Raw genomic sequence first — 27,802 nt, 5'->3', positions numbered from 1 at the left:
GTAGAGAGCGAGGGGCCCTTTTACTAAGCCGCGTAAGCGTCTATGCGAGCCCAACACGTGCCAAAATGGAGTTACCGCCCGACTACCACGTGGCTCTTGTAGTAATTGCATTTTTGGCGCGCATCCGATATGCACATCTGAAAAATATTTTTGATTTTTGGGTGCATGTAACGGGCGCGCTCCAAGTGGCATTTGACGCACGTAGGTCATTACTGCCCAGATTCTTTACCTCTAGGTCAATGGCTGGCGGTAAGGTCTCAGACCCAAAATGGACATGCGGCAATTTTCATTTTGCCACACGTCCGTTTTCTTCCCAAAAAAAACCAACATTTTTTGTATGTGTGCTGAAAAATAATTCTGCACGCCCCCAAAACATGTGTCTACGCTACCGCTGGCCATTTTTCAGCGCACCTTAGTAAAAGGGTCCCTATATCCTTTATGCTTCACTTGGAAGAAAAATAAACATAGAATTCAGATGCACATAGCAAGACTACGGTAAGCAAGCAAAATTGAATTCAGCATGAGAATAATAACCGCTTGTATTTATTTACACTATTTATACGTTGCCCTATCTATGTATACACTTCATAATCTCACTGTTGCGCCGATCAGCAGGACTGGAGCAATATTCTATTTCTCCACTCTTTTCTTAGAACAGTGGCCATCAGCTTTGCACCAAGATCATTCTTGAAAACTGGCTTCTCACCTGGTAGGATGTAATACATTTCAGGATCTAGTTTCTAATTTGGATTAAGTTTTTGAATCTAAAGCACGTAATCAGCCAAAGTTAAAACATGCTAAGTGCAAGACCTCTGAGTTAATTATTAAGGGCCTTGCCAACACTTTGAAGAAGGCTGCTCTAGGGTTAATGCAGAGCAATGATTCTTATTGCACATTATCAGCAGGACTGATAATGTGGAATGTAGTTAGTTACCCCTCTGAAGGTGTAACTAACTGTACCACTATATCTGCTGCATTAGCTGTTAATCCCCAGTAACAACCTCTGAGTTAACTGCAAGGAACGGTCCCTAATAGATTTTGCTGCATTAGGTATTGAATGTGGCAGTTAATGCATACCATTAATATGACACTGTGCTATTAATATATTCTATATTAAAAGCCGTGCAGCTGAGGAAGTAGACCCCACCATATAGTCTAGAAATCATTTGAAGTTTATAGCTGCATTTTCATTTTTAACTGGAGCTTTAGGGGCCGCCTAGGTAGACGTTATTGCAATGTTGACTTTGTTCAGTAAAGATGTTTTTGATAGGTACAGAATGGGGAGAGAGAGCAGGAATCCTTTATGAATAAGGCCCTACATCTTGAATGTTTACTGATTAGAACCTTTACATTATTTCATACAAAGTCCACTAATGTAGAAACGGTGTCAGTTCACCATCTTACCTATCTTTTGACAGAATGATGAATGGAGTTTATTAAACACTGTTTCATACAGTGATATACTTTTTTGTGGCCAAATTATGATTAGATTAAGCATTACAGAAATATTAAAAAGAATATTCAGAATGCAAGAGAAGTAAAATTTGATTTAAAACAGAATAGCGCCTAAGACAGTCCAGTCAGAGTGAATAGCAATTTATTCCATAAAACTGTTAGGCCGGATCATCATTTTCACAGATTTAAAAGCTTTTCGGATACCATTCAGATGGGCATCAGACACACTGTACCATGTGCCCCAGAAAATCCCATTACGAACACCCTTATAGTCTTTGTGATAGTACTTGCCATTGAGGTTGGCTGACATACATGAATCAAACCACCATCCCGAGCTGTAATAAGCCCCACAGTTTCCAGAAGGATATTTATCATTGTCTTTGTCGGGAGTAGAGAAGAATTTTTGATCATGGTTATATTTTTTGTTGAAGAGCAGAGCATCTCCAGCAGTTCCATCATAACCCCCAACAGTTAGACGGTATTTAAGATACTCATTTGCAACATAGAACTGTTTATACTTTGCATACTCCTTGACACCTTTCAAATCCTCAAGTTCAATTCTCAGTTGCATATCACCTTTTTTGGTCAGGAGGTGAATTTTATCATTCCCTAACCAGAATTCATTACTAAGGTTGCCAAATCCATTCTTATAGTCTGCCCAGGTTCTGTTGAAATTTGTGCTTCCATCCTGGCGCTTCTGGAACACTGTCCAACCTCCACCCAGAGTTTCCATGTCGCAGTAAACTTCAAAGGTGTTGTTTTGTAGATCAGGAGTAACCTTGTAGATTCCATTGACCTTCTTACCAGCTTTCAAATGATCAGCACAATTTCGGTATACCAGTTGTATGACTGAAAAAAAAAGGCATTGCACGTTAATATTAATGTGATACATTTAAAGATGATGTATTAAACCAGGCATTGTAGATTAGCACAAGTGTAAAACATTATTTCTGAATAAAATTAATGTTTTGATAAACCTTTATTAATTTATTTTAAGTACTCAATTACCTTCTCACTTGTGTGGCCTAAAGCGAGAGATGAGCAGAATTATAGCAAATTAAAAAAAAAAAATTACAACACAATCCTGGAGTAAGCAATCAAACATTTTCAAACCCAAGAGAGAAACAAGGCACTGAAAGGGTGTCACCAGCCTAACTGGGGATCTTTCCTGCCCCAAACACTCCACTAGGCCACCAGGGTGGCTTCAGGAATGTGCCGGAGGGGGGGGGGGGGAGTGCGGAGGAGGTCTGAAATAGGTAGGTAGGTGGATGGGTGGGTAGGAGGGAGGAGAGGGGAGGATACTGTAAAAAAAAAAAATCAAGGTAATATCTGTTTCCCCTTCTCGCACAGCCAGAGATCCCTGCGCACTCAAGCTGCTGCATCCATATCTTTTTTTGTTGTTGTTGTTGTTGGTGGTGGAATTCTTATTTAATCTCACTTAGATTTTCAGACACGCCAGCTTATGCATATGGATTGTACACAGAGGAAGTATAATAAGTAGAATAGTAATTTGTTATTAATCGTAATCAGTGTGTCATTTGGAGGGGCTGGTTAAAGGGATACCCTAGTACTATTATATTAGTTCGTGCAGAGATATTTTTTTCTCTCCTGATAAAGGGCACTAAACAAGACATCATGTTATGAGAATCAGGTGTTCAATATTCACAGTTTCTAGCTAGCTATTTATTTACTTATTTATGGCATTTTATCCCACATTAAATATGAATTAGATTGAAACCTGGGAGCATTTAAAATCTTTTTTTTTTTCCTGTACCTACATCAAAAAAAAAAAAAAAGATGGCATGTGGGAACTTGCTCCTTTTACTTTGTGAAATGCAGTGGTATATTATAAAAATGCCCTTTTTTTATTACTACTGTTTCACAGAAGAGAAGGTATTGATTAATGAGAGAAGGGTTTCCTTCATGCAGAACTGTCCAGAGTCAGTCTAAATGTGCCAACATTGTCCAGTTCAGCACACTATTAGCAGCCAAGTTCATACAAAGTTAATTATGTTCAGTGGAAAATAAATCTGTTGGCTCAGGCTGCTTGCTATGTGAATATTCAATCACCATTTCATTATTGCTACCAAGTATTACATATTAAGGGCATTTGTTTTAATTCATTTGTCCAGTCCTTACATGCACATGGTTTTGCTTTTTAAACTCAAAGGTTTCCTATGTTAGCATTGTGTATATTTGAATTCGTTTTTCTGTACAAGTTTTGCTTGATTTGTCTTTATTTAAAACACAACTTGTCAACAAGGGGTGGGGCTAGATGGGGTGGGGCTAGGTGGGAGGGGGCCCCACTGAACTGGTCTGCATAGGACCCCGCAATTGCTAAGACTGGCCCTGCAAGTGTGGGTAGTATAACCATCCATTTTAGAAAAAAAAATTGTAAATTTCCACCAGTTGAAAACCAGCACATAAACATATTTGTCGTGGCACATACACATTTATCATTGCCATTTTAAAAACATATGCATGTATTTTCCCAGCACTGTCTCAAGAGGCTGGAATCCCTGGCCAGTTTAGCTTTTTTTTGGGGGGGGGGGGGCAAAAACATTTATCTTGCATAAACCACCCCTAAGCCCTCCAGTGCTAATCAATTGGAGCCATTTGCAAATCCTAAATGTGCTTGGAAGAAGGTGTAATTCCCAATGTCCACTCTTTAGTTCCCTTCTGAAATGGGAAATAAATGTCTGTTAATTTGCCACACCTTTGTTCCACCCAAAACATATCCAGACTATGTCCTTTGCCCTATGCATGCACTTAGGTTTGAGATGTGCAGATCCCAGCTTTGTAAATAGGAGACTGATGTTTGTGCAAGATAAATGTTAAGTGTCGGTTTATGCACATCTCAAATGCGAATAGTCAGAATGGTGCAGGCTATTCTCAAAAAGAGTCTACAACAGTGGTTTCCATGCTTATCCCATTTGGTTTTTCAGGATATTCATAATGAGTATGCATAAAATTAATTTGCATATACTATCTCTATTGCATGCAAATAATCCTCATGCATATTCGCTGTGGATATTTTAAATACACTTGTATTCCCCTTGCATACACATATATTTTTAATTCTGCTTATGCTTCACAGAGAGGGTGGTGAACGCTTGGAATGCCCTCCCGCGGGAGGTGGTAGAGATGAAAACGGTAACGGAATTCAAACATGCGTGGGATAGGCATAAAGGAATCCTGTGCAGAAGGAATGGATCCACAGCAGCTTAGCTGAAATTGGGTGGCGGGGTGAAGAGGGGTTGGTGGTTAAGAGGCTAGGATAGGGGAGGGCAGACTTATACGGGGTCTGTGCCGGAGCCGGTGATGGGAGGTGGGAAATACTGCTGGACAGACTTATACGGTCTGTGCCCTGAAAAAGACAGGTACAAATCAAGGTAAGGTATACACATATGAGTTTATCGTGGGCAGACTAGATGGACCGTGCAGGTCTTTTTCTGTCGTCATCTACTATGTTACTATGTTACTATGCTAGACCCAGAAAATATCCCCTTCAAGTCTGTGCATGCTATGGATATACACATCTAAACTGTGGCTTTTCCAATTGCTAGTTACATGTATATGCATAAACATTTACATGCATAAAATAGCTTTATACACCTGTAAATGCCACCTCTCAATTCTAAAATGACCTTCTAAGTGTTCTAGATAGGAAATTAGTTGTTAGAAAGGTGCAATTCTACAACTGTGTGTCTCCATTTAGGCACTCTAAGGACATGTGTTTTCTGAGAACAAACAGGACTGTAAAATCCTCACATCTGGGCGATGTCACTGATGGAGCCGGGCATGGGAAACAGAACCCCAGCAAATTTTTCCAGACGCATTTAGATAGCCTCACTGTGCATGTACACCTGTTCCCACCTGCCAGTGTGTTGCAAGGGACATCCTCAGTTTAATGTTTTCCATGGAGCTGATTAGACCTTTTTTTCATTCTAGTCACCTCAACACCTTAACTTCTATATTTCGGTTTCTCTGTTCATTCTGTAAGTCTTGTCACTGTTATGTGAGTTTTCACAACGTACCCAATAGTTCTTTGTTAGGTTTTTTTTTGTGTCATGTTTCAAGTTTTCTTTCTTTCATTCTTTCTTAGCTTGGTCTGGGACAATTTTAGGCCTTGAGCTCCCCTGCTGAGGTATTTTGTCAACATCAAGTCATTTGATTTTGCTGTGTCTATTTTTCCATTTTCCATATGTTCCAAAAGAAGACACCCCTGCAGCTGTAAAATGTGTTCCTGGTGGAAAAGGGCTACATTCATTAGAGATACACATTCATGGTGCCTGTAATACCTGGGACCCAACCATAATCTATTTCATTTAATTTTCTGTTCAAAGATGTCAAAGAAAGGGATATGTGATAGAGAAAAACAAAGAGAAATGTTTTTCAGTGATAAGATCTGTCCATTGACTTTGGCATTGGAAACATTGGTCTCCATATGTCCAGGAGCTGCAGCGGATGCCATTGAGAGTGCCTCACTCACCCTCGGCATTGAGCATCAGTAGAGCCCACCAGAAGCATTCATCCTCCACTTTCCCACCAGAAGAAGAGGAAGGATTCAACCTCATCTTCATTGTTGCTAATGGAGCGCAATGCAGGACATTGAGCAGAGGCTGAGATGTCCTAAAATCTCTCCCCATTGAAGCATGGTACCAAGAGCACTGAGGCACCAAGGTCACTGGTGTCATTGAAGCACCCTTGATGTGAGGACTACTCACATCTTCCATGTCTTCAGTGAGGGTGTGACAGCCTCCACAGACCTGAGACTCTTGTTCTAATATACAAGTGACTTAGGAAAATGTGGCCACTTCTACTGTTATGCCCCCACTTTTGTCAATGGAAGCCTTTGAGAAGCAGCTCATACAGAAATTCAAGGGATGAATGGAGTGCTTCTTCATGTGGCATTATGCTGCAGCTTCAATATCATCAATGTTGCACGCAAGGGCTATCCAGTCGATACTCGAGATGATGTCCTGCCTGAAATAGATGCCTCAACACTGAGGTCTGGAATCAAGGTCGACTGCGCCAGTGTCCACTTCCCGTACATCAGTGGAGGAAGCTTCAGCATGCTGTCAGTAGTGTGAGACAGGCAGAAACTCAGACTTCACCAACTGACTTCTATCAGTCTGAGTCAGAGCACTCCTGGGATTCTGAGGAGGAGCCAGAAAGCTTTTTGGAGGAGAGATCCCTCCCCATCACATAAGAGATGCAAGTCCCCACCAGAAGAGCTCTCTTTAATTGATTTTATATGGGAGGTAGCTCCATTTCACTTAGGAGGAGGAGCCCAGAGCAGAAACATTGGATATCCTTCAGTTCCTCAACCCATCTAAGGAAGCTGTGACAGTGCTCATTCACAGAATGCTGAAGGATGTACAGATGAGAATGTGGGAGACTGCCCTCACTGTATCTCCTATTAATAAGAAGGTCAGCTCTACGTACAGAGTCCAGAAGGCTCCAAGATTCCTCACCATTCCATGGTGGGTGAATGCATTCTCCGAGGAGCAAAGGGTTCCCAGACTTACTCCTCAGTGCCCCCTGAGAGGGAGGCTAGGACATTGGAGTCTTTTGGGAAGAGACTGTTTCACGTTGCTATGCTCTTGTCCCCCATATCATCCTACCATCTCTTCATGAGCATATACTTGTGGAACATAGTATGCAGTGTCATAGAGTTTGCAGACACTTTCTAGAGACAAGGACAAGGAAAGGATTGTGGAAAATACATAGTCCATGTGACGCATGATATTTTTGAAGTGGCATCAAGAGCTTCCGCCATTGGGAAAGACTACAATTGAGTCAGATCTGGTGCATGCCTGTTTTCACACTGAACTGGTTATTTTATCCCCTGAAGCAGCCATTTGGCAAATCTTTGCCAAGTTGGGCTTTGTGTTCGAAACCCTCCACTCTTGTTGCATAATAAAGGTGTTTTTGTATCTGTTCACCATTTCCTTCAGCAGGCCTTAGACAGAATGTACAGGAAATGCTTGCTGATGTGCTGTATGGTGGGGAAAATCTCTTTGGAGATAAGGTACAGGAAGCTGCTACTCTCATCAGGCAGAATAGTGACACTTAAGACTCTCTCCAGGTCCACTTCTGACCTAGTCTCCTTTCCAGGAGGCATTAGAGTGGAGAGCAATGGAAATCTTATTACTCTCATAGATATAGGTATCCTCCACCCTCCTGCTCCTCCTCATCATGGTAGAGTTCTTGCTCTCATCCCAGACATCAGAGGACCCAGAAGGGGGTGTTGATGCCCCTGTATAAGTCATTGGTGAGGCCCCACCTGGAGTATTGTGTTCAGTTTTGGAGGCCGTATCTTGTTAAGGATGTAAAAAGAATTGAAGCGGTGCAAAGAAAAGCTACGAGAATGGTATGGGATTTGTGTTACAAGACGTATGAGGAGAGACTTGCTGAACTAAACATGTATACTCTGGAGGAAAGGAGAAACAGGGGTGATATGATACAGACGTTCAAATATTTGAAAGGTATTAATCTGCAAACAAATCTTTTCTGGAGATGGGAAGGTGGTAGAATGAGAGGACATGAAATGAGATTGAAGGGGGGCAGACTCAAGAAAAATGTCAGGAAGTATTTTTTCACGGAGAGAGTAGTGGATGCTTGGAATGCCCTCCCGCGGGAGGTGGTGGAAATGAAAATGGTAACGGAATTCAAACATGCGTGGGATAAGCATAAAGGAATCCTGTGCCGAAGGAATGGATCCTCAGGAGCTTAGTCAAGATCAGGAGGCGGGGCTGGTGGTTGGGAGGCGGGGATAGGGCTGGCCAGACTTATACGGTCTGTGCCAGAGCCGGTGGTGGGAAGCGGGACTGGTGGTTGGGAGGCGGGGATAGTGCTGGACAGACTTGTACGGTCTGTGCCAGAGCCGGGGTTGGGAGGCAGGGCTGGGGAGGTGAGGATAGTGCTGGGCAGACTTATACGGTCTGTGCCTGTGCCAGAGCCGGTGGTTGGGAGGTGGGGCTGGTGGTTGGGAGGCGGGGATAGTGCGGGGCAGACTTATACGGTCTGTGCCCTGAAGAGCACAGGTACAAATCAAAGTAGGGTATACACAAAAAGCAGCAAATATGAGTTATCTTGTTGGGCAGACTGGATGGACCGTGCAGGTCTTTTTCTGCCGTCATCTACTATGTTATGTTACTATGTTAAGTCCCAATCTATGTTGCAGCCAAAACCAGAGACTGGATTTTGACTGCCCCCATGAGAACATAGTCTCAGTACCCATATCTATTCCAGATGACCTATCGGTAGGAGGGATTTTTGCATGCCAATGGCTTCTAATAACTTCAGACAAATAGGTTCTCAAAATAGTCCAGATAGAGTACCATCTTCATTTGGCAGTCCAGCCTCCAAACTGCCCACTGAGAGCATCAAGATTACATTCTCAGGATTCGGAAAAACCTAACAAAGTAATATTTCCTCTTACAGGCCAATACAATCAAATTTGTTCCATCATAAGAAAGAAGGCAGAGATGTTGTTCCAACTATTTCCTGATCATGAAAAAAATAGGAGAATTTTACCCAGTCCTAGCACTGTTCCCTCTAAGCTGAGCTACAGTCCTGCCAGTGGAAGCTGCTGTTTCACTATTACCTTTTCAGTAGTGAGGGACAGGCAAGCTCTGCAAGATTCCAGGGAACCTGCCTGTCCACAGCAATTGAAAACACAATATTGAAACACCACCTCCTACTGGTAGCACTGCAGTTGGAGGACTCCTGCTCAGCTTAAAGGGAGCAGTGAATCCTAGACCTCAGAGCCCAGAATAAATATTTCACCATACAAAAAGTTCAAGGATGGTTTCCTACGGCGCCTTCATACCACGTCATCAAAAAGGAGATTGACTTTATTCTCTGAATCTAAAGTACCCTTACACTCACATTCAGCTACATCCAAGCCTCAGGAAGTAACTGCTGATTGGCTTGTTAAGCCAATTAAGTTATGTGCATTGTTATGGAATATGCTTAGATTTAGGCGCTGTATATAGAATCCGGAAGATAAGGCCTACTTTTCTGTGATATATACGTAGACAGTCCTGGGGGTGAGATTGGGACTGATAGTGAATGGTCTATTATTTTGTAGTAGGATTTCGTACAGGTGGCGCACTGGTTTCCAGCTCTAAACACGCGGCAAACGTTAGACATATTTAGACTGTTCATTAGATTTTAAGTCTGAGCTTAAATGGTAAAATGATTTTCAGCAAGTCACAGTATGAAAATGACAGTGCTTGCCTCTTCATTTACAGGAGCTGGATTTATAATCAGTACAGGATGGACAAAGCAGCAATTAGATCATTTCCCTTTTAAATAATTATTTTATGCAAAGGGGTCATAAACTTCTTCCACTCCCTAAGCAAGTCAGACAATCCTGGTCCCGAGGGCTTTCACAGGAAATGCTACAAGTGACAGGTTCTTGGAACATCATGTTCCCTAGTCCTGATAAACAGTTGTGTTTCACTGATAGCACACAGGGGAAGCTGCTTCGAGTGTCAAAGGAAAATTGCTTTTCCTTTGTTCTGATCATAAAATGATTTAACTGCGTGGCTGCCGAATTTTCAGCTGAGTGATCTTTTTAAAAGAAAGAAATATACACGGCATATCTTGCCTCATTACGGGGCTCCTTTTCAAAGCACATAGACTTACAAAGTTACGTGAAGGGATATTTTTGATATGACATCTAAGTCAGACTTCGGTCGTTTTGTGCTAAACGTCCCAAATCCGAATAGCAAATGTAACCATTTTCAAAAAAGCAAAACGTCTGTCTTTTTTTTCCCCCCTGAAAATACCGTTTGTAACAAGGTTTTGTGCTCTATGTATTTATCTTTTCAGGCCATTAAAAAAAAAAAACTCACACAAACTTAGATTGTGAGCCCTCCTGGGACAGAGAAATATCCAGTCTACCTGAATGTAACTCACCTTGAGCTACTACTGAAAAAGGTGTGAGCAAAATCTAAATAAATAAGTGAAAAACATAGAAATCAAGCCATTGGGATGTAGGAGGGGGCAATATTTTTAGCAGACTGGTCCCCTCTACATCACAGGAGAGCAATAGGGCATCCTAGGGGGCACAGCTGTGGACTTCATATAAATGCATCTCACCATTGCGCCCTTATCTTGTCTGCTGAGCCCTCCAAAACTCACTACCTCCAATTATACACCACTACAGTGCACTGCATCGACCACTTCACTACTCCAGGGACCTGCTTGCTGCTCTAATGGGCCTGGCTATAACATCTGAGGCTGTCATAGAGGCTGGGGAGTACTATTGTTAGTCTCATTTTTTTTTGGGGGGGGGGGGGGGTCACTGACCCCATCAGGTGTAAAGGGAGTCATCCCTGAATCCCTCTAGTGGTTATCTGGTCATTTAATTCACCTTTTTGTGTCTTATTTGTTACAAAAACAGGTCTAGACAAATACGTTGAAGTTGTCGCTCTAGTTTCGGTTTTGTTCCATTATGGCTGTAAAATATCCAAGTGTTAGTCACACCCTAAGCCCGCCCTAATCCCGCCTTCAAAATGGCCCCAACATGCCCTCTTGTGATTTGGATGCACTGCAGACGAAATGCATAGATGTCTGCAAAACAGGTTTCGACAATAGCGATTTGGACTTTTTGAGAAGAAATCCGTCCAAATGGTGCTTTATGACAATTGTTGGATGTTTTTCTCTTTTGTAAATGAGCTCCATATTAACATATGTAACTTTGTAAGTCTGTGTGCTTTGAAAATGAGCCTCCATGCCTATTTGCTTTTATAAGAATGAAATAATGTTTCAGATTTTTGAGAATATATATTTTGTCATGCTTAAAATTAATTTTAAAAATTGCTTAAGCTCTCTAGATCCTATTAAACAAACACGCCTTAGCAATGTCAATTTATGGGCTTTAGGGAGTAGTTATCAAAGTGGGCTAGACAGTTTATTTTACCACAAGTCCTGCTATTTTAATATTTTATGCGATAAGACCCTCAGCTAAAATAGCACGACTTGTGATCAAATAACACAACTTAACAGTAGCCCACGTTGATAACTTCTCCCTTTAGTAAGCTACATTACTTTGCTGTTGCCAATCAAAAGCTAGGAATGTTTGTATATAAGACTTTTATGTTAGACATCTGTCCACCATTTGTGAAGAATGTAAATAGTTTTATGAGTGTTTAAAACTGCACTTCTTCTTCTGCACGCTTCCCTTAACCCAACAAAACATCTGTTCCAGTCCTTGAAATACCTTAGCAGACCCACTGAGTTTTCCATCACATAGAATAAGGTACTTCACCATCCCTCAGAGTCTATATGTGGTGCCGATTCAAGATATGCACCCAATTAAATTGTCTAAGTAGCCAATTAGTGACTATAATTGGGTGCTAACTGGCATTGATAAGTACCACTTTGTAATTAGGTGCACATTTTGCTATACACTGTAGTATAACAATGTGAGTCCCAAAAGGGTGCGTGGACATGAGAAATGCCTGTGAATTTCTAAAAATTTGCATGCAGTGTTAAGAATAGAGGGGTGTGCACCCAATTTGGGCAGTTGGAGTGGAGGAGTAGCCTAGTGGTTAGTGCAGCAGACTTCAATTCTGGGGAAAGGGGAAATGGAACTTGATATACCGCCTTTCTGAGGTTTTTGCAACTACATTCAAAGCGGTTTACATATATTCAGGTACTTATTTTGTACCAGGGGCAATGGAGGGTTAAGTGACTTGCCCAGAGTCACAAGGAGCTGCAGTGTGAATTGAACTCTGTTCCCCAGGATCAAAGTCCACTGCACTAACCACTAGGCTACTCCTCCACTAGCAACATTCCATGTAGAATCTCAAATAGTAGCAACATTCCATGTAGAATTTCAAATAGGGAAAGGGAAATGGGACTTGATATACCGCCTTTCTGAGGTTTTTGCAACTATATTCAAAGTGTTTTACATATATTCAGGTACTTATTTTGTACCAGGGGCAATGGAGGGTTAAGTGACTTGCCCAGAGTCACAAGGAGCTGCAGTGTGAATTGAACTCTGTTCCCCAGGATCAAAGTCCACAGCACTAACCACTAGGCTACTCTTCCACTCCTGCAGCTCCTTGTGACTCTGGGCAAGTCAATTAACCCTCCATTGCCGCAGGTACAAATAAGTACCTATATATTCTATGTAAACTACCTTGAATGTAGTTGCAAAAAAACCATAGAAAACAGGAATCACGCCTGGAATTTCAGCAAGTGTCAGCCCTGGTGCCTAAATTTGGGTACAGGAAGAAGGGAGGTCCACATCTTCCACCGAAATGCAAACAAAGCAGACCAAGGGTGGAAGTAAAACGAATCCAAATAACCAGCCCAAACAGGAGAGTAAGAGTTTGAAAACAAATTTATTGGGTCAATAAACTTGTTTTGAAACACTTACTCTCCTGTTTGGACTGGTCATTTGGATTCGTTTTCTTCCACCCTAGGTCTGCTTTGCCTAAATTTGTGTGCCAAAGTCAGCACTCAAGTTATTCTATAATGGGTGCTCATCTTTGAGTGCCCATTATAGAATAGCATTGAGCGTCGATTTATTTTTTTGTGCCAATTTTTGAGCACCATTTATAGAGTTTCTTCCCATATGTGGATGATGATAGAGAAGAGTTGAAAGGAAATAAAGGTCGGGATTGTACACCGTGGCTGCACTGTGTTAAAGTATGCCTATCATGATCCAATCTTGCTCAAGACTATCCAAGCCAAATAGGCTTTTAATATAACCCTAGCCAAACAAGAACACCATGACATAGCTGCCCCAATAGTAAACACAGATTTTATTGATAGTGACTGGTAACTGGGGTTGGTTACATTTTTAGCATTTTTCAGATCAGTTGCATCAGTCAGGCAATTAGTGAAAATCATAGCAGCTTAAATATGTTATTCATGTCATCATGCTCTCTTCATCATAATTAAAAACACTTGTCAAAGTTACTCTTCTAGGCAAACTGAAACGCAGTGCTTAAAGCAACTCATCTGGATTGAATCTGCCACACTGCTCATCTTCATTAAAGCAGAAGTATTCAGGGCAGGGTTAAGGCATAGGCAAACTAGGCAGGTGCATAAGGCCCAAATGCTTAGGAGAGACCCTCTCCTCAGTTGTGCTAGTTCAAAGGCTCCCAAGACAGCCTTTTGCCCATATAAGTCAAGTGTAAGTAGGAGAATCAGAGGCAAATTGCAATGTACACGTGTATTTTATAAAATTCACTAGTCTTTGAGCCCGTAAAAATGGGCTTTTATAGGAAGGGGGGGGTTGAAAGCCCCCCCCCCCCGTGCCGCCGAGTTCGCCACTGCCCCCCCCCCCCCCCCGGAGCCGTCGCCACCCTCCTTCCACCCGGCCGGGCCCCTCCGCTAATTTGAAACAGCGAAGGTCCGGGAACGCAGCACTGAGCTCTGCTGAGCAGCCGACGTCGGCCTTCCTTCTTCTTGTCTGCTTGTCCCGCCCTCGTGTGACGTAACGTCGTCGAGGGCGGGACACAGGCAGAGAAGAAGAAGGAAGGCCGACGGCAGCTCAGCAGAGCTCAGTGCTGCGTTCCCGGACCCTCGCTGTTTCAGTAGCGGAGCGAGGGCCCGACCGGGTGGAGGGTGTGGCGACGGCGGTGTCCCTCCCTCACAAATGCCACAGTGCAGACCCTCTCTGTTCCGCCCTCGTCATCACATATTGACGCGGGGGCGGGGCAGAGAAGGTCTCTACTGCGCATTTGCGAGTGAGTACGACACTCACCTTTTATATATATTGATGATGTGTACACGTATACAATGCATGCACACATTTACACCTGCAGTGCTATAGCTACATTAGTACCCACAAAGTTTGCACCTGCTATAAGCAGCTGAAATCACACATGGGGATTTCAGTATAAAATTACATCTCACTGTTGACCAAATTCACCCTCCTCCCAGCCCCCAGGCTATTCTTTTTCAGCATGGGTACTTTTTTCTACAGAAGAGGAAGGCACTTTTCAGGCCCACTTTTTTGTCCAGATGTCTGCTTGATAAATTGGGTAAAATTGTTTGGAAATTGTCCTCTATATGTAGAAGCATAAAAAATGTAGACAGACAAGGGCCACTTGGTTCACTGGCCTTCCTACATACACCTGCCTATTATGCTGCCACAATTCCTAATCAGGCTCCGGCCACTCATCTTCCTTGCTCTATCTTTAAGCTCCCTTTGATTTGGGGGGAGGGGAGAGAGAGAGAAAGGTGATCTAAGAATAACCCAAAAAGCAGAGTCCCTAGAGGCAAGGAACAAACAATCCAGTACTTAGAGAAATTGAACTAGTTCTGCTGTTTGCATACTTTTTCTACATTGTGACTGCAAAAACCCTTTATGCTTAAAACCAACTTGCTGTAATTGTACAGAGACAGAGATACATCCTCCAATATTTAGGCCATGGTGTTTGGCATTTTGTAAATAGTGGCGGCCATGAGCAAAATAAAAAAATCCAGATATTCAGCGGCAGTGGATAGTAGCTGCTGCTGAATATTTGGATACTGTGATGAGTGCCTGCCATCCAAACAACTTTTTTGCTGTTCTGTGCTATCCACATAACTGTTCTCCGCCCCAATGCTATCCGGATAGTGCCGCAGCAGTCTGTAAAGGTCTTCAGCAGTTCTATCCGGATAGCAGTCTGCAAAGATCTTCAGCACTTCTATCCGGATAGTGCCGCAGCAGTCTGCAAAGATCTTCAGCAGTTCTGTCCGGATAGTGCCGCAGCAGTCTGCAAAGATCTTCAGCAGTACTATCCGGATAGCAGTCTGTAAAGATCTTCAGCAGTTCTATCCAGATAGCAGTCTGTAAAGATCTTCAGCAGTACTATCCGGATAGCAGTCTGCAAAGATCTTCAGCAGTACTATCCGGATAGCAGTCTGTAAAGATCTTCAGCAGTACTATCCGGATAGTGCCGCAGCAGTCTGCAAAGATCTTCAGCAGTACTATCCGGATAGTGCCACAGCAGTCTGTAAAGATCTTCAGCAGTTCTATCCGGATAGTGCCGCAGCAGTCTGCAAAGATCTTCAGCAGTACTATCTGGATAGTGCCGCAGCAGTCTGCAAAGATCTTCAGCAGTTCTATCTGGATAGTGCCGCAGCTGTCTGCAAAGATCTACAGCAGTTCTATCCGGATAGTGCTACAGCAGTCTGCAAAGATCTTCAGCAGTACTATCTGGATAGTGCCGCAGCAGTCTGTAAAGATCTTCAGCAGTTCTATCCGGATAGTGCTGCAGCAGTCTGCAAAGATCTTCAACAGTACTATCCGGATAGCAGTCTGTAAATATCTTCAGCAGTTCTATCTGGATAGTGGTGCAGCAGTCTGCAAAGTTCTTCAGCAGTACTATCCGGATAGCAGTCTGTAAAAATCTTCAGCAGTTCTATCCGGATAGTGCCGCAGCAGTCTGTAAAGATCTTCAGCAGTTCTATCCGGATAGTGCCGCAGCAGTCTGCAAAGATCTTCAGCAATACTATCCGGATAGTGCCGCAGCAGTCTGTAAAGATCTTCAGCAGTTCTATCCGGATAGTGCCGCAGCAGTCTGCAAAGATCTTCAGCAGTACTATCCGGATAGCAGTCTGTAAAGATCTTCAGCAGTTCTATCCGGATAGTGCTGCAGCAGTCTGCAAAGATCTTCAGTAGTACTATCCGGATAGTGCTGCTGCAGTCTTCAAAGATCTTCAGCAGTTCTATCTGGATAGTGCCACAGCAGTCTGCAAAGATCTTCAGCAGTTCTATCCGGATAGTGCTGCAGCAGTCTGCAAAGATCTTCAGCAGTACTATCCGGATAGTGCCACAGCAGTCTGTAAAGATCTTCAGCAGTTCTATCCGGATAGTGCCGCAGCAGTCTGCAAATATCTTCAGCAGTACTATCCGGATAACAGTCTGTAAAAATCTTCAGCAGTTCTATCCGGATAGTGGTGCAGCAGTCTGCAAAGTTCTTCAGCAGTACTATCCGGATAGCAGTCTGTAAAAATCTTCAGCAGTTCTATCTGGATAGTGCCACAGCAGTCTGCAAAGATCTCCAGCAGTACTATCCGGATAGTGCCACAGCAGTCTGTAAAGATCTTCAGCAGTTCTATCCGGATAGTGCCGCAGCAGTCTGCAAAGTTCTTCAGCAGTACTATCCGGATAACAGTCTGTAAAAATCTTCAGCAGTTCTATCCGGATAGTGCTGCAGCAGTCTGCAAAGTTCTTCAGCAGTACTATCCGGATAGCAGTCTGTAAAAATCTTCAGCAGTACTATCCGGATAGTGCCGCAGCAGTCTGTAAAGATCTTCAGCAGTTCTATACGGATAGTGCCGCAGCAATCTGCAAAGATCTTCAGCAGTTCTATCCGGATAGCAGTCTGTAAAGATCTTCAGCAGTTCTATCCGGATAGTGGTGCAGCAGTCTGCAAAGATCTTCAGCAGTACTATCCGGATAGCAATCTGCAAAGATCTTCAGCAGTTCTATCCGGATAGTGCCGCAGCAGTCTGCAAAGATCTTCAGCAGTTCTATCCGGATAGTGCCGCAGCAGTCTGCAAAGATCTTCAGCAGTTCTATCCGGATAGCAATCTGCAAAGATCTTCAGCAGTTCTATCCGGATAGTGGTGCAGCAGTCTGCAAAGATCTTCAGCAGTACTATCCGGATAGCAATCTGCAAAGATCTTCAGCAGTTCTAACCGTATAGTGCCGCAGCAGTCTGCAAAGATCTTCAGCAGTTCTATCCGGATAGTGGTGCAGCAGTCTGCAAAGATCTTCAGCAGTACTATCCGGATAGCAATCTGCAAAGATCTTCAGCAGTTCTATCCGGATAGTGCCGCAGCAGTCTGCAAAGATCTTCAACAGTACTATCCGGATAGCAGTCTGTAAATATCTTCAGCAGTTCTATCTGAATAGTGGTGCAGCAGTCTGCAAAGTTCTTCAGCAGTACTATCCGGATAGCAGTCTGCAAAGATCTTCAGCAGTACTATCCGGATAGTGCCGCAGCAGTCTGTAAAGATCTTCAGCAGTTCTATCCGGATAGTGCCGCAGCAGTCTGTAAAGATCTTCAGCAGTTCTATCCGGATAACAGTCTGTAAAAATCTTCAGCAGTTCTATCCGGATAGTGGTGCAGCAGTCTGCAAAGTTCTTCAGCAGTACTATCCGGATAGCAGTCTGTAAAAATCTTCAGCAGTTCTATCTGGATAGTGCCACAGCAGTCTGCAAAGATCTTCAGCAGTTCTATCCGGATAGTGCTGCAGCAGTCTGCAAAGATCTCCAGCAGTACTATCCGGATAGTGCCACAGCAGTCTGTAAAGATCTTCAGCAGTTCTATCCGGATAGTGCCGCAGCAGTCTGCAAAGTTCTTCAGCAGTACTATCCGGATAACAGTCTGTAAAAATCTTCAGCAGTTCTATCCGGATAGTGGTGCAGCAGTCTGCAAAGTTCTTCAGCAGTACTATCCGGATAGCAGTCTGTAAAAATCTTCAGCAGTACTATCCGGATAGTGCTGCAGCAGTTTGTAAAAATCTTCAGCAGTTCTCTCCAGATAGTGCCGCAGCAGTCTGTAAAGATCTTCAGCAGTTCTATACGGATAGTGCCGCAGCAATCTGCAAAGATCTTCAGCAGTTCTATCCGGATAGCAGTCTGTAAAGATCTTCAGCAGTTCTATCCAGATAGTGCCGCAGCAGTCTGCAAAGATCTTCAGCAGTACTATCCGGATAGCAGTCTGTAAAAATCTTCAGCAGTTTTATCCGGATAGTGGTGCAGCAGTCTGCAAAGATCTTCAGCAGTACTATCCGGATAGCAATCTGCAAAGATCTTCAGCAGTTCTATCCGGATAGTGCCGCAGCAGTCTGCAAAGATCTTCAGCAGTTCTATCCGGATAGTGCCGCAGCAGTCTGCAAAGATCTTCAGCAGTTCTATCCGGATAGCAATCTGCAAAGATCTTCAGCAGTTCTATCCGGATAGTGGTGCAGCAGTCTGCAAAGATCTTCAGCAGTTCTATCCGGATAGTGGTGCAGCAGTCTGCAAAGATCTTCAGCAGTACTATCCGGATAGCAATCTGCAAAGATCTTCAGCAGTTCTATCCGGATAGTGCCGCAGCAGTCTGCAAAGATCTTCAACAGTACTATCCGGATAGCAGTCTGTAAATATCTTCAGCAGTTCTATCTGGATAGTGGTGCAGCAGTCTGCAAAGTTCTTCAGCAGTACTATCCGGATAGCAGTCTGTAAAAATCTTCAGCAGTTCTATCCGGATAGTGCCGCAGCAGTCTGCAAAGATCTTCAGCAATACTATCCGGATAGTACCGCAGCAGTCTGTAAAGATCATCAGCAGTTCTATCCGGATAGTGCCGCAGCAGTCTGCAAAGATTTTCAGCTGTACTATCCGGATAGCAGTCTGTAAAGATCTTCAGCAGTTCTATCCGGATAGTGCTGCAGCAGTCTGCAAAGATCTTCAGTAGTACTATCCGGATAGTGCTGCTGCAGTCTTCAAAGATCTTCAGCAGTTCTATCCGGATAGTGCCACAGCAGTCTGCAAAGATCTTCAGCAGTTCTATCCGGATAGTGCTGCAGTAGTCTGCAAAGATCTTCAGCAGTTCTATCCGGATAGTGCCGCAGCAGTCTGCAAAGATCTTCAGCTGTACTATCCGGATAGCAGTCTGTAAAGATCTTCAGCAGTTCTATCCGGATAGTGGTGCAGCAGTCTGCAAAGATCTTCAGTAGTACTATCCGGATAGTGCTGCTGCAGTCTTCAAAGATCTTCAGCAGTTCTATCTGGATAGTGCCACAGCAGTCTGCAAAGATCTTCAGCAGTTCTATCCGGATAGTGCTGCAGCAGTCTGCAAAGATCTTCAGCAGTTCTATCCGGATAGTGCCGCAGCAGTCTGCAAAGATCTTCAGCTGTACTATCCGGATAGCAGTCTGTAAAGATCTTCAGCAGTTCTATCCGGATAGTGCTGCAGCAGTCTGCAAAGATCTTCAGTAGTACTATCCGGATAGTGCAGCTGCAGTCTTCAAAGATCTTCAGCAGTTCTATCTGGATAGTGCCACAGCAGTCTGCAAAGATCTTCAGCAGTTCTATCCGGATAGTGCTGCAGCAGTCTGCAAAGATCTTCAGCAGAACTATCCGGATAGCAGTCTGTAAAAATCTTTAGCAGTTCTATCCGGATAGTGCTGCAGCAGTCTGCAAAGATCTTCAGTAGTACTATCCGGATAGTGCAGCTGCAGTCTTCAAAGATCTTCAGCAGTTCTATCTGGATAGTGCCACAGCAGTCTGCAAAGATCTTCAGCAGTTCTATCTGGATAGTGCCACAGCAGTCTGCAAAGATCTTCAGCAGTTCTCTCCGGATAGTGCTGCAGCAGTCTGCAAAGATCTTCAGCAGTACTATCCGGATAGTGCCACAGCAGTCTGTAAAGATCTTCAGCAGTACTATCCGGATAGTGCCACAGCAGTCTGTAAAGATCTTCAGCAGTTCTATCCGGAGAGTGCCGCAGCAGTCTGCAAATATCTTCAGCAGTACTATCCGGATAACAGTCTGTAAAAATCTTCAGCAGTTCTATCTGGATAGTGGTGCAGCAGTCTGCAAAGTTCTTCAGCAGTACTATCCGGATAGCAGTCTGTAAAAATCTTCAGCAGTTCTATCCGGATAGTGGTGCAGCAGTCTGTAAAGATCTTCAGCAGTTCTCTCCGGATAGTGGTGCAGCAGTCTGCAAAGTTCTTCAGCAGTACTATCCGGATAACAGTCTGTAAAAATCTTCAGCAGTTCTATCCGGATAGTGGTGCAGCAGTCTGCAAAGTTCTTCAGCAGTACTATCCGGATAGCAGTCTGTAAAAATCTTCAGCAGTACTATCCGGATAGTGCTGCAGCAGTTTGTAAAAATCTTCAGCAGTTCTCTCCAGATAGTGCCGCAGCAGTCTGTAAAGATCTTCAGCAGTTCTATACGGATAGTGCCGCAGCAATCTGCAAAGATCTTCAGCAGTTCTATCCAGATAGCAGTCTGTAAAGATCTTCAGCAGTTCTATCCGGATAGTGGTGCAGCAGTCTGCAAAGATCTTCAGCAGTACTATCTGGATAGCAATCTGCAAAGATCTTCAGCAGTTCTATCCGGATAGTGCCGCAGCAGTCTGCAAAGATCTTCAGCAGTTCTATCCGGATAGTGCCGCAGCAGTCTGCAAAGATCTTCAGCAGTTCTATCCGGATAGCAATCTGCAAAGATCTTCAGCAGTTCTATCCGGATAGCAGTCTGTAAAAATCTTCAGCAGTTCTATCCGGATAGTGGTGCAGCAGTCTGCAAAGATCTTCAGCAGTACTATCCGGATAGCAATCTGCAAAGATCTTCAGCAGTTCTATCCGGATAGTGCCGCAGCAGTCTGCAAAGATCTTCAGCAGTTCTATCCGGATAGTGTCGCAGCAGTCTGCAAAGATCTTCAGCAGTACTATCCGGATAGTGCCGCAGCAATCTGTAAAGATCTTCAGCAGTTCTATCCGGATAGTGCCGCAGCAGTCTGTAAAGATCTTCAGCAGTACTATCCGGATAGCAGTCTGTAAAGATCTTCAGCAGTTCTATCCAGATAGTGCCGCAGCAGTCTGCAAAGATCTTCAGCAGTTCTATCCGGATAGTGTCGCAGCAGTCTGCAAAGATCTTCAGCAGTACTATCCGGATAGTGCCACAGCAGTCTGTAAAGATCTTCAGCAGTTCTATCCGGATAATGCCGCAGCAGTCTGCAAATATCTTCAGCAGTACTATCCGGATAGTGTCGCAGCAGTCTGCAAAGATCTTCAGCAGTACTATCCGGATAGTGCCGCAGCAGTCTGCAAAGATCTTCAGCAGTTCTATCCGGATAGTGTCGCAGCAGTCTGCAAAGATCTTCAGCAGTTCTATCCGGATAGTGCCGCAGCAGTCTGCAAAGATCTTCAGCAGTTCTATCCGGATAGTGTCGCAGCAGTCTGCAAAGATCTTCAGCAGTACTATCCGGATAGTGCCGCAGCCGTCTGTAAAGATCTTCAGCAGTTCTATCCGGATAGTGCCGCAGCTGTCTGTAAAGATCTTCAGCAGTTCTATCCAGATAGTGCCGCAGCAGTCTGCAAAGATCTTCAGCAGTAGTATTCGAATAGTGGTATAAAATACTTGATCCTGGTCTCTTTTTTTTGCCATTTCTGGGACATAAACCACAGAAGTCTGTACGGCACTGTCCTCACGTTCTAACTAATGGAGTTGCTGTCGAAACCCTCTCCAGCCCTTTCTAAACTGTCTTGCCATATACGGGACACAGACTATAGAATTCTGACTGGAAATGGCCTTAGTTCTTTTTTAGCCAAGTCTTGGCTACACATGCAAGTTTTAAAATGATTTTGTTTTCTGTCTGTAAACTTTAACTTTTCAACCCAATTCCCCGGTGCATGCACTATTACAAACCATTAGCTTAAGTCCTGCCAATTCAGCTAAGTGGAGCAATAATATCTTATAAAAGTGACTATTTTAGATCAATTTTATCATGGTATAGTTAGTTTTTATTGATATACTATTCAAACAGATCAACAGTACTAGAGCAATAAAGCTTAAGAGGGCAATAATCAAAGCCCTTTCTGCAAATAACATTCTTTTACCCATGAAAATGGTCTTTTTGAGTATTGTCCTCTCTCTTTTTTTTTTGTTACATTTGTACTCCGTGCTTTCCCACTCATGGCAGGCTCAATGCGGCTTACATGGCGTGGTGGAGGGTTAAGTGACTTGCCCAGAGTCACAAGGAGCTGCCTGTGCCTGAAGTGGGAATGGAACTCAGTTCCTTAGTTCCCCAGGACCAAAGTCCACCACCCTAACCACTAGGCCACTCCTCCACTGTTGCCACTATTTGAGATTCTACATGGAATGTTGCTATTCCACTAGCAACATTCCATGTAGAAGTCGGCCCTTGCAGATCACCAATGTGGCCGTGCAGGCTTCTGCTTCTGTGAGTCAGACGTCCTGCACGTACATGTACATGCAGGACGTCAGACTCACAGAAACAGAAGCCTGCGCAGCCTTCTACATGGAATGTTGCTAGTGGAATAGCAACATTCCATGTAGAATCTCCAATAGTAGCAACATTCCATGTAGAATCTCCAATAGTATCTATTTTATTTTTGTTACATTTGTACCCTGCACTTTCTCACTCATGGCAGGCTCAATGCGGCTTACATGGGGCAATGGAGGGTTAAGTGACTTGCCCAGAGTCACAAGGAGCTGCCTGTGCCGGGAATCGAACTCAGTTCCTCAGGACCAAAGTCCACCACTAGGCCACTCTCTTCATGGATAAAAGTGCCTGTGCATGTCAAATGCATGGGTACTGAGAGGGGGGGGGGGGGGGGAGGGAGGCAGTGTCAGAAGGCATCCTTAGCCTGGGGTAAGGTAAGAAGAGAAATAATTTATTCTCCTAACTTTGAGTGTTATGGTCCTAAATTGACTTGTTTGAAAAATTCATAAGGCTAAGTTCCTAAATTTATATTCAAAATTTTACTAAACTCCTAATTTTAAGAGCACAGAAAGAAAGTGGCAAAATGGGAAGATTTAGTGTGGGGGGAAAAATGGCCAACCACAGGGTGCGCTGAGACGGCCCATGGCAATTTTGGCATGTGCGTGTGCTACTCACGTGCTACAAAATATAAATTTTCTTTTTTAGCACTGGGAGGTGGGTCTGAGAGGAACTTTGTAAGTCTAAGCGCTTTGAAAATGAGTCTATTTTCTAAAGAGTTTGGGGCTGATATTCAAAGGAATTTCATTCCTGGCTTCCAGATAGCTTGCCAGGAGTGAAACATTTCCCCTGCTAAACAGCTAAAGCCACTTTCAGTATGGTAGGTGGCTAGATTTGTCCTCTAACACACCTCCCCCCACATCCCAGTCAAGGGAAATATTTAGCATGCGTGCTAGCACGGATTTTCAGGACTAGCTTTAAAGTTTCACTACCTAACTCTGGAGCTTATTTTCAAAAGAGAAAAAAGTGGCATAAATCTGTATTTCGACGTTTTTCTCACAAAAATGTCCAAGTTGGTATTTTCAAAACCAATTTTTAGATGTTTTTCTATTAAGTCCATCAGACGTGCATTCAAATCACAAGGCTGGCATGTCAGGGGCTTGTTAAGGGCGGGATCTGGGCGTTCCTAACACTTGGACATTTTTCAGCCATAATGGAACAAAACAAAAATGTTGAGGACTAAAACTAAGACGTTTTGAGCTAGACCTATTTTTATAATGAATAAGGGAAAGGAAAATGGGACTTGATATACCGCCTTTCTGAGGTTTTTGCAACTACATTCAAAGCGGTTTACATATATTCAGGTACTTATTTTTGTACAAAAGGGTGCCCTAAATGACCAGAGGACCACTGGAGGGAATCAGGGGTGACCCCCAATACCCCCCCAGTGGTCACTGACACCCTCCCACCCCCCCCCACAAATGTGAATACAAATATGATTTAGCAGCCTCTATGACAGCCTCAGTTGTTAGAGGCAGGTCTATTACAGCAGCATGCAGGTCTCTGGAGTAGCATAGTGGTCAGTGCAGTGCACCATGGAGTGGGGGACTCACCAATCTCCCTCTACCTGTCACATTTGTGGGAAAAACTGTGAGCCCTCCAAAACTCACCAGAAACCCACTGTACCCACATATAGGTGCCCCCTTCACCCATAAGGGCTATTATCAGTGGTGTGCTGGAGCCGGCTCGCACCGGCTCGCAAGAGCCGCTTGTTAAATTTTGACAGCTCTTGCGAGCCGGTTGCTGTTGGGGGCGAGCCGGCTCCATTGCGGGAGGTAAGCATGGCAGGAGGGCGCCATCACAGGCCATGCTTACCTCCCCTGCCGCTCCGAAGCATGTCCAAAGATGTCCTTCGCTCCCACCCTCCTCTCCTGCTCCCCTCCGTCTTTTTTTAATTACCTCCGTCGAAGCGCCGCCATTTAAAGCCCTGCTGCGTGCTGGCCGGCCGTCTCCAGGCTTCACCTGCTTGCTTCGGATGATGTTCGTGCCTTAGTCCCGCCTTCATTCTGACGTCATTTCCTTTTTTCGCGAAGGCGGGACTAAGGCACGAACATCATCCGAATCAAGCAGGGGAAGCCTGGAGACGGCCGGCCAGCACGCAGCAGGGCTTTAAATGGCGGCGCTTCGACTGAGGTAATTAAAAAAAGACGGAGGGGAGCGGGAGGGGAGGGTGGGAGCGAAGGACATCTTTGGACATGCTTCAGAGCGGCAGGGGAGGGAGGAGAATCGCTGGATGGGTAGAGGGGGGCAGGGGAGAGACCTGCTGGGCATGGGTGGGTAGAGGGGGGCAGGGAAGAGACCTGCTGAGCATGGGTGGGTAGAGGGGGGCAGGGGAGAGACCTGCTGGGCATGGATGGGCAGAGGGAGGCAGGGGAGAGAACTGCTGGGCATGGATGGGCAGAGGGGGGCAGGGGAGAAAACTGCTGGGCATGGATGGGCAGAGGGAGGCAAGGGAGGAGAACAGCTGGGCATGGATGGGCAGAGGGAGGCAGGGGAGAGAATTGCTGGCCATGGATGGACAGAGGGAGGCAGGGGAGAGAATTGCTGGCCATGGATGAGCAGGGGAAGGAATTGCTGGGCAGAGGGGGGGCAGGGGAGAGAATTGCTGAGCATGAATGGGCAGAGGGAGGCAGGGGAGAGAACTGCTGGGCATGGATGGGCAGAGGGAGGCAGGGGAGAGAATTGCTGGCCATGGATGGGCAGAGGGAGGCAGGGGAGAGAATTGCTGGGCATGGATGGGCAGAAGAGAGAATTGCTGGGCAGAGGGGGCAGGGGAGAGAAGAGAATTGCTGGGTATGGATGGATAGAGAGGGGCAGGGGAGAGAGGAGAGTTTCAGGACATGGATGGAGGGGAGGGAAGGGAGAGAGAAGAAATGCTGGACATGGAGGGAAGATAGAGGAAGGAGATTAGATGAGGGAAAAGGAAGTGAGGAGAGAAACTGCACATGGATGGAGAAAATAGGCAGAAGCTGGATCCACTGTACAGTCAAGTATGCGGAGGACCAGAAATGAAGAAGAAAGGAGGAAAGAAAAGAAATAAATGGAAAGGAAGCCCTGGAAACGGAGTCAAGGGAACAGATAGAGAGCAGCAGAATCAGATACTGGACCAGCATGATCAGAGAAACAAAGTCACCAGACAACAAAGGTAGAAAAAAAATAATTTTATTTTCATTATAGTGTTTGGAATATGTCCACTTTGAGAATCAGGTGCTGAACATTAAAAGTTTATGTTTATTTACTTATTTATGGCATTTTATCCCTTATTAAACATGAATTAGATTGGAACCTGGGATCATTTAATTTTTTTTTCCTGGAGAGAGTAATGTGTTGGCCACTGCCCCTCCCCCCCCCCCCCCCCCCCGGGTATAGCCAGCTCTGCAATTTTTTTTGGGGGGGGGGCGCAGAGGTGGGTGGGGGGGTGCAGAGGTGGATGGGGGGGCGCCGAGGTGGATGGGGGGGGGGGCGCCGAGGTGGACCGGGGAGAGAGCCTGTTGTTAAAAATTTACCAGCACACCACTGGCTATTATGGTGGTGCGGTTGTAGGCAGTGGCTTTTGGGGGGCTCAGCAGACAAGATAAGAGGGCAACAGTGAGATGTGTACCCTAGAGCATGTTTCTGAAGTCCACTTCAGTGCCTCCTAGGATTCCCCATTTATCTCCTGGGATGTTTTTCACTTGGACTTTTTTTTTTTAATGGACCAAAAAACAAAACATCCAAAGCACAAAACCTTGTTAGAGACAGTATTTTCAAAAACAAAAGATAGATGTTTTTGTTTTTGAAAATGAATTTTCCTATTCAGATTTTGGACGTTTTTTTTTGCAAAATGTCTAAAGTAAGACTTTGAGGTCATATTGAAAATGCCCCACTCTGAGTACCAACAATGCTTGAATCTATCTTGCAAGATTTGTCAGGCTGTAGTTACAGCCAAAAGCCAGCTGGTTAGACTGGGAATGAAACTGAGCCCCAGAAACTAACTAAAACGTAGTTATTTTAGTTGCCCTGCCCACTATATGAAAACTCCTTTGTGATTTAAATATGAGCAAAGAGATGTTAAGTGATTTTCTTTAGGTTAAACAGTTACAGTAATGTTTCAATCTGTGCTCTTTCCTGCTGAATGGACTACACTCTGTACATTGTTACCTTCACCTTTTCTGTAGCTGTTTAAACCAGCCAGGTGCAACATGAGGGGCTCCATTGTGCATCTTCCTTTTTTCTTTTCTTATGGCTCAGCAACTACCTTCCTTTGGGCTGCCAGTCAATTTAAACCAGCCTCTCTTGGAGCTAAGGCACCTCCAGGCGTCATTCTTGCCTGCTCAGGGTTTTCCCCCTTTTCAAGCAGCAGGTCCTGTGCTCTAGCTTGACAGGCACAGATTGTGGTACTCACTATCTTCTTAACATCATTAACTTGCATATAAAAATGTACAGGAATAAGATTGCCCCATGCACAGATTGAAAAAGGTATTTGATTAATGCCAGTATCAAAATTTACAATAATTATCATAAGCCAATCAAATATATTGCTACTTTTCAGGATATTTTTTTCTTTACATGTGCCTTGTCCTGTCATGGTCTCCATGGAGAGGGATTTTGAAAGTCTTTTCTAAATGCTTCAAAATCATACCTCTTCTTATAGAAACAATTAGCAGCAACAATTACAAGCATTGTAATGAAAGAAACTTACGGGTGCTTCCTTCAGCTGGACATTTCGAGGAACATTTACTGTTCAAGCTGTTCACCACAAATGTCAGGTTTGACACTTTGCTGTCTACGTAATTGTGCACATTGTCCATGTTTACAAGGTTTGCCATTTCCAGGCGACTCTGGAGGTCATTGATCTGGTTCCTCGCATTTTTCAGGCTGGCAGACACTTTATTAAGTTTGGTTTGGAGTTCTTGAATTTTGTTATTTTCCACCCTGCTGTTCTCCGTTGGGGTTGCTGAACCAGGGACTTGCACTTCATTGCTATCTTTTCCTTGGTGGTCGTCTGCCTGCAATTTGCACTCTTGGCAGGATTTCTTCAGCTTGTTTATTGATTCTTTAAGATTCTGTACCTCGTTGAGCGTCTTCTCAAGGAGTTGAAACTGTTTGGGTAACTGAATGGTCATTGGAGGAAGACTTACTTGGTAGGGACACTCATCTCCTTCACATTTACCACTGTGTCTCAGCCTTATAGCACAGGAATTATCTTTTCCACTGTTGCTTTCTTCTTCGTCTACCACATCAGACATACATGAAGAAAACAGAAAAGTCTGTAGCAAGACCAAGTAGGCAGACGTATTCATGTTTGTAGAGACAATTCTGTAGCACGATAAGGAAGTACACCAGAGCAGAACAGCTTTTATACCAGCCGCAGAGCTGTGCAGTTCCAG

The 27,802-nt window shown here is 44.3% G+C and overlaps 2 protein-coding genes across 2 annotated transcripts in view; one reads left to right on the top strand and one right to left on the bottom strand.

Moving 5' to 3' along the window:
- The window catches only part of CCDC146 (coiled-coil domain containing 146), a 221,081-nt gene that overhangs the window by 40,855 nt on the left and 152,424 nt on the right, over nt 1–27,802 (top strand). The gene's annotated exons all lie outside the window — the stretch shown is intronic.
- On the bottom strand, nt 361–27,802 carry FGL2 (fibrinogen like 2). Its single transcript, XM_030216396.1, has 2 exons — nt 27,115–27,802; nt 361–2,304 (listed from the first exon to the last, which is right to left on the bottom strand). Exons 1-2 carry the CDS (start codon nt 27,713–27,715, stop codon nt 1,598–1,600), a joined length of 1,308 nt encoding a protein of 435 aa, XP_030072256.1. The 5' UTR covers nt 27,716–27,802; the 3' UTR covers nt 361–1,597.

The sequence above is a fragment of the Microcaecilia unicolor genome, chromosome 10 (genome assembly GCF_901765095.1).
Source record: "Microcaecilia unicolor chromosome 10, aMicUni1.1, whole genome shotgun sequence".
NCBI lineage: Eukaryota > Metazoa > Chordata > Amphibia > Gymnophiona > Siphonopidae > Microcaecilia > Microcaecilia unicolor.
The sequence above is the reverse complement of the archived record's forward strand: the minus strand, read 5'-3'. Positions and strand labels throughout refer to the sequence as shown.

Coding starts and splice junctions, on each gene's coding strand:
- FGL2 (XM_030216396.1), bottom strand. CDS start 27,715: ATGAATACGTCTGCCTACTTGGTCTTGCTACAGACTTTTCTGTTTTCT. Junction 2,305..27,114: donor TCCAGCTGAAGGAAGCACCC/GTAAGTTTCTTT, acceptor TTTTTTTTTCAG/TCATACAACTGGTATACCGA.